Source organism: Opisthorchis viverrini (assembly GCF_000715545.1).
Source record: "Opisthorchis viverrini unplaced genomic scaffold opera_v5_362, whole genome shotgun sequence".
Lineage (NCBI taxonomy): Eukaryota > Metazoa > Platyhelminthes > Trematoda > Opisthorchiida > Opisthorchiidae > Opisthorchis > Opisthorchis viverrini.
Genome location: NW_008752013.1, coordinates 31,277 through 42,678, shown reverse-complemented (window position 1 = coordinate 42,678; position 11,402 = coordinate 31,277). Strand labels below are relative to the sequence as shown.

At 46.3% G+C, this 11,402-nt stretch overlaps 1 protein-coding gene across 1 annotated transcript in view; it reads right to left on the bottom strand.

The window, feature by feature from the left end:
* Positions 1-2,120: 2,120 nt before the first annotated feature.
* T265_10321 (hypothetical protein) overlaps positions 2,121-11,402 on the bottom strand; it is a gene marked incomplete at both ends in the record, with an annotated part of 16,848 nt that continues 7,566 nt past the window's right edge. The window contains 7 exons of the mRNA XM_009176657.1: positions 2,121-2,785; positions 3,904-4,124; positions 4,758-4,879; positions 6,138-6,635; positions 7,911-8,222; positions 9,061-9,511; positions 10,869-11,149. Coding sequence (XP_009174921.1) covers positions 2,637-2,785; positions 3,904-4,124; positions 4,758-4,879; positions 6,138-6,635; positions 7,911-8,222; positions 9,061-9,511; positions 10,869-11,149 — 2,034 coding nt within the window. The remainder of the gene's footprint in view (positions 2,786-3,903; positions 4,125-4,757; positions 4,880-6,137; positions 6,636-7,910; positions 8,223-9,060; positions 9,512-10,868; positions 11,150-11,402) is intronic.

Sequence of the window (11,402 nt, the reverse complement as noted above, 5' to 3'; positions counted from 1 at the left end):
GGCGGCTGATCAGCAGTGTGATTAACTCGCACTTGGACAGGATATAGCGCCACTCATTATTCAATCACGAGACCCACATCACGCGGTCACACATGTTGACTGGCTGCTCGAACAACTTCTCAGATAGTTTCACTCATCAGATGAATTTTATTCTTCCATTGGGCTAATTATAGATTGCTGGTAATATGAGATTTGGGATTTTTGTGGAGATTTCATCCTGTAAGTGAAGCCAATCTATTCTGAAAAGCCGAGAAGCACTGTACAGCTGTTTCATCTTTATTGAGAATCATCAGCCACTCATGGCCGAACGGTTAAGTGTTCAAACTACTAGCCAGGAGGTCGCGGGTTCGAGACTCCGGAGTTTCGTGAGATGCGCACTGCTGATGGTTCCCCGTTAAGGATGAAACAGCTGTACAGTACTTCTCGGTTTTTCAGAACAGACTGGCTTCACTTACAGGATAAAATCTCCACAAAAACCCCAAATCTCCTCATACTACCAACAGTCCTTTATAATAACAAGTACCTTCAAATAGTGAAAAACTGTTTGGCTACGCTATTTGCTTCCAGACGTTAGTATGATCGCCCTGGCTATTGATCGCATGAACGGAGAGCATAGGTGGGCGAATACACCTGTCTGGCTTTTTTAAAAGTGACCACAATCTGAGGTTTAAATTGTTTGTCTTTCTTACTGCCCTCCTCAACGTCTGCCTCTACTGTGGTTCGAATGTACGCTGATAGTGGCCTAACGGAGCTGTTGCTATTTCCATCGGCGTATTCAACATCTCGCTGTTAGATTCACCAACAGTTGAACACATGGATCGCACACCTAGGAGCCTTAGCTGGGCAATTGGGATTGTCCAACGTTCCGTGGCTGGGACCGAAGATGGTTGCAAACCTGCCTTGAACTTGCCATAGATCGTGCGTTGTTGTTGGAAATCACCTAGTAAAGTGCTGGAGCCATCTCATCCTCACACAGGAGGTATTTCCAGTAGGGTGAAGTGAGACAAGCTAAAAAGCAGTGTAGGATCTAGGGAATAATCTGTTGGTGAGCTAGTCGAAAATTATACCTAAGATCTGTCTCATAATGAAAACAAGCGTTTAGACCGCTAGGTAGAATATCTCCAACAGCTACTGTACATCAGGTTAGGGCATTAATATCCTACTGTCTTGAGGCATCATTGGAGTAACGGGTCGGAAGGGCATCAACCAGCGCGATTTATAGACAACGGTGAGTCCTCGTATTCTGGAACAAAGGATGTGTTCCAGGCAACTTAGGCCATCAATTATTACACTTCTCTTCAAAAAGCGACCATTTCAATCATGGAGATATAGGCGACACATGTGTTATAGTCCGGCTAGCTACCCTAATAATGCTATGTTCAATTCCGCCACCTGAGAAGCGAATTCCTTGGTATCAGACGATTTAGACCGGGTACGCGCTACTGTACGTCGAATGCATGAGCAGTGCCACGGATACAACCGACCACCAGTACTTCCCTGAGTAAAACTTTCAAGCAAGGAGGAATCTCCTCGAATTCCATCAATATGCATAGCGCCCCAGACGGCTGTGGTTACGGCGCGAACTGACTGGCTGGAGGGAGGGTCCGTGGCTTGAACTCGACCTCTGCATTTGGACTGCTCCTGTCTAGTCTTGGGCAACCTTCGTCCTCGTACTTCCTTCGGTTGATGTGGCAGTGAAGCACAGAAGCAGTGCTACAGCTGAACTACTGTTATTATTATTAAACCCTATTCCACCATCCTTGGTCGTGCTACGGTTTACAAACATTCTAAAAGTTCCAATGACCTGTGTGATCAGTCACCGCACCAGTTCATCACCCTTTTTAATCAAAGCTGTCCTTGATAGAATTATGGGATGCATACTCGGAGACCGGGAGTCTGAAGCAAAGTGGTGTCCAAAAGAAGACCGACGAACTTGAATTATTTGGACGAATTCACTTTTTCATTCGACGATCACCAGTTCGTACAATCTAATCTACACAGAACGTCAGAATCGGTTCCTTCTTTCTATAGCACGGCTGGCGGGTTGGCTCAGACTCGCCCCAATCTTTATCCACATATGTGCGAAGCACCTGTCAACATTCCCTGTCGACAAAAAAAACATCTGAAAACCAGAACATCAGAATTATCGATTTGAAAACTAGAAAGTATCACACTCATCATAAGCCACAGCGCTATCGAACGAATCAGATAACAGTGCCCGTTGCCGGTGAAGTGTCAAGAGCTCATCTCACAATAAATGCACTTTCTGCAGAGTGCGTAACAATAAAAGCGGGAAGAAACGGCTATTCGGCAAAGATCTGAAACCAAGCTGGTTGGTTTGTGCAGGTAAATGGGGGGGGGTATCGGAGGAAGACTGAAGGCGAGGCGGCGAATTGAGGGATGTTACCAGGATGAAGGTTAAAACGTGGGTTGAAATGCGTTGAAAAACGTCAGATTTCGGAGAGATCCAGAAGCACGTATGAAAGAGAAGGCCGCGATATAGCGAAGCTGATTAGGACCGGAGGCACGTAATGTTAGACAGGAACGTGTTTGTAGAACAGTATGTTCGGGTAACTAACATCTAAGGTTGCGATGTCATCTATGTTGGTTGCAATCAGTCAACACAGATCGAGCATTCATGAGTTAACTGGTTGGTTACGTGGGCGATTTCTTCCGCGTCCCCTGGGTCCTGATCCGTTTGCCATTCCAACCTTCGGAGGGGCTGGCTGCCAACCATTATGAACCGCATGGTCGTCGTCAACTTCCGGTTTTTGTGGCATATTATCTACGGATGGGCAGAAAAAGCTTGAAGCATTAGGAGTAGTCACCATACCATCACGGGCAACAACAGCAGGTTAACAATACTGACGCTGTACAACCATTTCAATTAATTAAACCACTTCCATGAAAGAATGAAGAGAGGAAGGGGTCTGGGAGCAGGCTACGACATGCGTGCGCCACAAGATGGCAGCCATCCTCACAAGCAAAGGCGAGTAGCCATATTCTTCGGTGTCTCCAGATAAGCACGAGAGGTGGAGTCATGTGGACTATGCACTGGGCGTGGGGATGCCTTAAGAGCATACTGATTACCCACACACTCATTCTTTTGTGTCAAGTCACACGTTGTTCGACCCGCAGTTTACGCTACTCTGAATCTGGTATAAAAAACGCGCTTTTCCGCTGACGATAGCCCAGCACAAGACCGAACCACTATAACTTGCATTGCTGCACACGCTACTCAACTAAGTTGTCTGCCGTTTCTCCAAACACCTGTTTCCTGATAGTCCTATGGATAATAAGTTTGAGTAAGTTTATGCCAAAACAAAAGGCGTCCCAAACGAAGGTTGGGCCAGCAAGCATCCGCATTCACGTACATCGATGTTGAAGGCAGTCAGCATGTTTTCACCGTTTCAATGTTTTTTTCATCAAACAGATGTTGCAGCGACTGGAAACTGAGCTGGAATTATGCACTTTAACCGTGATCGATAACGCGAAAACTGCGCATTGTGCTTCACGGCTCAACGGACCTCGTGCGGTTGGTTAGATGGCGATTACTCCTAGCACACCCGGGCCCATTTGTACATCAGCTCCCGCACTGTGGGCTATACCGGTTTCTGCAGATACGACTCCCAAAGGACTATGCCTGTGGACTATTTCGCAAGATAGGAAGCATCTGAACAACCTACGGCAGGCAGCAATTCAAAGAAGGTCATGAAAGCGAGCAATACCAAAACCATCAATATGCCATATCCATTTCTACGACCATCAGTGAAACCCGGTGCATGGCATGGCGGACCGCAAAACCCAACATTCAAATATTTGGTGTGAGACCACACTTGGGGACGGCTGTTCGTTAAGAAAAAGACAGATAAATTACTGAAATGTGAAATGTCTAACCCGTACCATGATGTTCTTCATTTGGATGCGATGGACCATCAGACTCCCGGTTGAATCTATTGGTGGGAGCAGATGGTCGTCCATTGGGTCCCCCGTTGACAGGGCCACCACGGCCGCGTCCACGGAAGGGCCTAGGGAAATTACTCTGTTGAGGCAATTGGTCGTGATCCGGTGCACCATCGGCTGAACCCCCTCGGCCTGAAGTTCGTCGCCCACGGCCACGAGGACTACAAAGGTAGAACGGGTTTGAGTGGGTTAGGTACTGGAACACTCAGAAAATTTATATAGAGGCAGTTGAAAATAAGAGATCGAGCACTGACGACACAAGTTAACCGGAGTGGTTCTCAGAAAGGACCACTAGACAGCTCCAGATGGCTCAGTGGTTAAAGCGCGAATTTATTGATTTCAAGGTAGATGGTCTGAACCCAACCTCCGCATCTCAAACACTTGGAATGCTGTAACCTAGTAACGGTCGTCAGCCCGCTTTTCCCAACAAGATTTATACCAGGGCGTTGTCAACCGAAAGCTACATTTCACTTGCGCACGTTGCTTAATCATATACTCAGATGCGAGAATAGTCTCGTATTTGCTGGATTTTAGCTACATTGAGGGTTAGATAGATATCCATTCACACGGCGAGCTGCCCGGTGATTGGAAAAATCCTGTTGAGATCGTGCAGAGGTGTTCCGAAATAAAAATCTCACTTATTTTAACTATCCGATAATTTGGTCTACAATCTGATTTTTTCAGAGTGGGACAGCACTGAGACCTCAGACAAGCGATAGGGTAATTTGCGAAAAACAATCAGGCAATGATGACAAATGGGAGTTTACAGTAAACCATCACTGTGATAAGCTTACCCAGTGGGACCAGGCCCTCCTTGAGCCGGCGCATCTGGTCCTGATGTGGGAGGGAAGGAACCCATTCGCGTTGACTGTTGATTTGACTGTCTCAGCTGAGTGAACAAGCTTCGGCGAGTTTCCTGAAGGTTTAAAAAAACAGACAAGCTGGAGCATCAAAAACAACCAGCTGTTGCTTCGCGTGGTCTGAAAGGCATTGAAACCAATTATTAGTATCTCCCACTAGCTTTTCTCATTGAAGCCACTCGTGGATTGCAGACCAGCTGTGATTCGGCACTCATTCATAGGGTCAACTGGGCAAGTCCACAGTGAAAGGCTTTCAAATCATTATAAGTGCACTGGAGGCTCCACGGGTACCCGAATCCATGAGCTTAAGGCTGTCGGCTGGACACTATATCATTCGGTAACCAGTGGTGGTCAGCAGTGACAATATGACATCCATCCATCTTGACTTTTCTTTTGATGCTTCAGTTCTCAGAACGTGGTTGTCAACCAACACAACAGAACAATCGACAGAAAACTGCACGAGCGGTGTATGTTGCAACAACCTTGGTAGTTCTGTGGCCATTATGGTTTCACAATGTAGAGGAGTTCTTATTAATCTGCGTCTACGCCTACCAAGCACCAGGGAGACTTTTCCTGGTTCGTGTGACCCCGACTCACCTGCTCGATTTGTAAGGTTGTGCAAGATGTTCCACGATTATGAACTGGACCTGTAAATAGTACTTGCAATACATATAACTATTAATCGCACGAGAAAGCGACTGTTCGGGGGAACTCCAAAGTTGGGAACACCAATACTACATACTGACGCCTAGGGTATTGTCATAGAAAATAAGGTGGTTTCCGAAAGCTACCCTTTGAAAAATGTGCATACTAATGAGACCACCACCCGTGTCCTACCTTCCACCGTTCCCGAAACCAAAAACGCACTCATCATGAATTACTTTGTGTTTGTGCTTAGTAAGGGTACTCCTGTTGCTGCAAGTCTTGCACCGACCTGTGTTTGTAAGGTGAGAAATCCCCGGCGGAGGTAACACGGTATAGCAGGATTTTCTCGTTATTACCGTGGAGAGTAATCCAAGTTTGATCAACCCTCTTGGAACAAGAATGATTATGTGGTGGTTAAACACCGGGGTTCTGACGCTACAGCCTCCGCGCTCTAAATCACCCGGGTTCGACCGGTCCTATCAATTATCATTATAGAAGAATTACACAGCAAGTCGGTCGGTTCCCGAGTCTTGATGGTAAGACGCGTAAAAAGCTGCGATGATGCAAACTGTTAATCAAGTGCAACACCTAAAACCAATTTTGGCACAGAACAGCATGGGATAAACAAACGGTTTCCAAAGCTGAACAGAGAGCAGACACATGACGTACCTCCAATTCATCCAGTTCATTCCAGTTGTCTGCCTGGAACTCCAGCAACAGACGCATTTTCGCAACCGCCGGTCGAGTGCCAAGAAGATAGAAGGCTGGTGGAGGGAGTTTTTCATCTTCTGAATTTGCCGCTGGGCTGGCATTAGATTCTCCGTTGGCGCTACGGACGTCCGGCTCCACAGTATCCGTATGTTCAGTGTGTTCGACACCATCTCCATCCGCGTTTTGTCCATTTCGCCCCGCATCAATGAATGCGTCAAACTGATCGCGGTCCGACAGAGGTGCGGCTTGTTGTCGATTAAGTTGCTGTTGTTGGTGGCGCCGTTTGCGCATCAGAGGATCGAGCAGTTGGGCACGACGAACCCCAGCAGATGCTGCTAACTTACGGATATTCATGCCTTTGGATCCGATGAGGCGACTGGCAAGTCTGGGTGAAACGGGGATCTCAGCTTCGGTGAAGTCAAGTAAATTTCGAACCGCTTGACAGGCCTCAACCGTCTGAAACGTCACATAAGAGTGTGGTGCTTCGTCATCAAAATTAAAAAAAAGACTGGTCAACACTTTACCGAATCCGGATCAGTAGTGGATACTAACTGAATGGAGTCGATGGCTTATATCGTTTACTTTAAAACAGGATCGACAATTGTGACGACGACACAGACTGTCTTCGTGACGGCTTTCCTTCAGAGCTCCATGAACACTTGATTAAAGTATGCAACACTTTGTTAGTGTTGTGGACAGCAATGAATTTCTAGCTGAGAACCCGGATACCCAAACGCTAGACTGGGTGCTGCTAAACGGAATCATATCACTCGAGTAACGGTAAGAACCAAAGTCGGATATGTGTCTCGCTCGCTCACTGCATGACCATCATCACCATCCGCAGCATCACATCAGTGTTCAACACCGATACTTCGCTGCTCACTCACTGACATATGAGTATCCGATGAAATCTGCGGTTTGGAACGTTACCTTACTTGGTGCCTCAGTAAATAGCTTATCTGGTGGAGCTTGGATCTTCATCGAAACTGATCTTTTTCGATGTGCATAATTTTCGCATATTTCTGTTTACAATATGCCACACCGATTTACACTCATCGTCCATAGCCCACCTGTCGATGCCAAAAAACGGACCGATTGTGAGGTAGAAATACAAGGGCGCATTGCGATCAAGAGGGATACTACGAGGCTGCTCAAGCCCAAACAAGAGCAGTTGAGAAGTCGGGGTTGGGATCGAACTACGGACCTTCCGATCAGTAAGTTTACGCCTTAACCACTAGGAGCGAGATGGCTCAGTGATAAGAGCGCAAATTTAATGACCGGAAGATCCGCGGTTAGAACCCGACCTCAGCCTCCCGACTTTCTCTGTCTAGGCTTGGACAATGTGGCAGTATCCCAGATCTCATGCCTCCTGGCAGCATGGCAGTTAGGCACTGAAAGGGTGCTACAGCTGAACGATTTTTAACCGCTTAGCTATTTCGAGTGGCCTGATTTTTCGACCAATGTGCGAGTTAGGCTTATTGACCGTTGCGGTGGTGGTGACGAGGTTTTGGCTTCTGAGGTTGTACGATGACAGTTTAATCATACAGAAAAGTCAGCTTTACTGATTTCAACCGCTTCTATTACGCTCAAAGCTCTATGGTGAGCGGACCAGGAATTTACCGGACGAATCCAGACTGCTAAGTCTGCTACAGAATTCCGTCTCTCAGACTGTGGCTCGTAGACACGTTGTAACCTAAGTGCACACACAAAAGTACGCCAAAATTCACTTACCTCAGCTTCAATATGCACAATTCCATCGTGGAGAAGGTCGACGTTGCGAACTCCAGGGAGCGCGCGTGCTTCATGAATGGTTGCGCCACGGTAACCAATTGCTAAACCAATAAGCTGGGGCTGGATACGGAACTGTGCCGAATATCCTATCATCATGCCACTTGGTGCGGCTGATGGATCATCTGGATTTGGATGAACAGGAATGCTTATCGGCTTGCAATGCATAACTGGAGCATCTCCATTCTCTGTCGGCGCGTCTGTTGAATCCGCCAAGTCCAATTCACCGGGTTCACCATTTGAAAGCTTACGGACCTGAGGATGACATGTGAAGTAGACTCGCAATCAACAGAGAACACGGTGATGAATGGACTAGTAGATAGCTAATTTGGTGATCTACTCACAAAAATGCGTTCCTATTGGGCAAAGCGTATATCCATCAGCTCAGGCTAGCCTATAGGCGAACAGGCTCAGTGCAATCACACGCAGTCTAATAAAAGTACAGTGCATATGCACATGAACGATTCAATCAAGTTATTTGACTTCTAACCAGCATTAATATTTACTTTATCTGTATGTAGGCGCGCTGCAGCGATTTCAACAGCAGACGCATTACAGGAAAGGAAGATTTAAGCAAAGTACGAATAAGCTACAGAAACGACGAACTTTTGAATCTAATGGATGCGGTGAATTCGATTGAGAGCGTCAACGGAAGTGAGTGTCCAGTGTCAAACAGAACGGACATGGATTCGAACGAAGCACATATGGCAACTGACAAGTGTACCAAAGATCAAGAACAAAATGACCATCGGGCGTCGGGAGTGATGCAGTGGTACACTGCAAAGTGGCGATTTCGTCAGTGTTACGCTTGCTTGGTTCGATACAGGGACTGTATGAGGAAGCCCTATGCTAACATGTTTGTTAATTTAGGCGCGATCACTCTCGTACGCTAAAGGTGTACTGATAGAATAACGGCGACACGCTCGCCTCACACCAGACCGTGTAATAGGTTGGGGAAAAACTCTAATGAAGTGAACTCAATAGAGGATTTGACTATTTAGGAAGAACAACCAGGAAACCGAAGTAGTGGCTACAATTCATGTTAGCTCAACTTCAGATGGATGAAATTTACAAAATCTACCAGATCGCTCACCACATGATAGCGGAAAACGAGTATTCGGACATGAGCCAACTCCAGTAGGCCTGCACGTCGGATAGCCTCTGGAGATCCCGACCAAATATGTAACATTACCAAAGGACCGTTCGCCCCTGGAAGTCCCTCTAAAAGCAGCGTGGGATCGGTAACACCAGCTTGGCTCAAAGTACCAGCAATATTTGGTGGATTGAGGAGGGGTGATTGGGCGATTGTACAAGCCGAGGGCCAAGAAGGTGCATTCGCAGTTTGCGAGTTTGCTGGAACAGCCACTGATGGGACACCAAGATTCGAATCCGTATCTTGGCAAGGGGTTTGACGACCAGATGTGCCATCAGCCAGAATGCGCTTGACCAGAACATGAGATAAGAACGGTTCGGGATCACATTGAACCAGACAAGGAGCATCACAAAACTTGATTAATGCCGCGTGGGCGTCCATTGAGGTGGCGCTGAAAGGGAAACAAAACCGTAGCTTAGGCCTGAAAACTAGTGTTGCGGGTTAAGAAGAATACGACGAAGAATCAATATTTTCAGAAATATAGATTTTCACACTGAGTTCGATTGTTCAATGAACCGTATACGTAGGCACGGTGATTAGGATCACCGAAGTTTACGGCAGCAGGTAAAGTAAGACGGAGGTGCGAAAAACGTTAAAATATAAAAAAAGAGTGCATGTTGATTGTTGCAACGCTATTTTCATCGGAGAATGGTCCGACACCCACGGTCGGTGCGACTGTTACCGTAATTCTTTTGAAACAAAAACCCAGACTGTCTGCAAGTGGTTTGCAGAACATCGGAAGGGAGAAAAACAGTATGATGTTGTCTGATGCAGATGGACTACATTGAAAACACTCAGTGAACGTTACATGTAGCACAGGTTACGCATACAAATCAGCAAAGGAAAGTGACAGCGAGCAAACTGGCATGTCCAGAGCCACCAGCGCAAATGGCAGTTGGATTTAAGCCAGTTGATCCAGAAACACGCCGGACGATCAAAAGGGACTGACTAGCCAGAATATGCTTTTGTTCTTCCCCACTACACCACACCATCACGTTCAAACAATCTACATTGTTCCAGTGCTTGCTGCCCCAAATATTGACCACACACGGAAAACATTGATTTGTCTGCGACTAGGCAGATAAGATGGTGGCTTCGATCTTCAAGTACACTACCGAAATGGATGGCACCCAATCAGTTCTGATAATTTGTACGGATGCCTCACAGAGAGGTGTAAAAATATACATTGCTTTTACTTTTTATCTATGTATGACTTAATACAGGTTGTACTCTGACTTTAGAGATTGAATGTTCCGGCGGCTCAAGTATACACTAATGTTCTTCAGCACAATTATGCTGAGCGGATGGAATAAACTTCATTCCAATCAGCAGGTGATCAATACCATCCAGAACGAAACTAAGACATTACGGGGATCATTTGAGAGTAAAAAATAGGCGAAAACAGACGCGACAAAATTAAATGTCCACCGAGATTTCCAAAAAACGCCTTGCTAAACCCTTGATGAAAGCTCACATCAAGAACCAGCTTTTGTTTCGCCACATTTTGCCGATCCCATCATTATATCCGGGGCGTACGTTGTAAATCTGGGTGCAGTAACTAGGATTGAAAATGATTTGTCAGAACTTCAAGGATTGGAGTTAATTGTGACGGAGTGCGGGCAGGAAAAAATGTTCCAAAAATGGTTTGATCGGGGAAAACAAGAGTGACATAAACGCTGTCAAAAACACCCACCAAACAATCAAAGCTAATGCGAACGCATAAACAAGAGGAAAGCAAATTTACTCACAGGCGAGCCAAATAGGCCGGAATACAGATGGTATGGCGATTTAAAACCCCCGGTGTAGTAAGCACATACTGTTCTGAGAATGGGTCTTTTGACGTTCCGTGCTTGGGTTGTTCACCAGTGGCTGTAGATTGTGCCGGGGCTGGCCGACCGGTCCACAGAGGACGAACCTCTCCAAGTCTGACAATGGTAGAACGGAAGGGTAGAAGAGATGATCCCATCCGCACAACATGAGGAGTAGTCAAGTCGTCCATGTTTCCACTCTCCGCAAGAGGTGCCGCAACCTAGAAACAAAAAAGCTCCGATGAATGTGTGCAAACGCAAACGAGTGCTAGCTACACATTAGAGATAGTTTTATGAAACCGAAAATTCTCCGTTTTAATCTAAATGCCGGGCAACTGGTTGAGGGGTCACCGCAGACAGCATCCGACTGATAGTAGAATGCGCATCACAAGGGAGAATGATGTGTGTGGAGATCAAGAACCGTCTGATTTTCGCATTCAGTGTAAATAAAGTATCTAATGGACGAATATATAT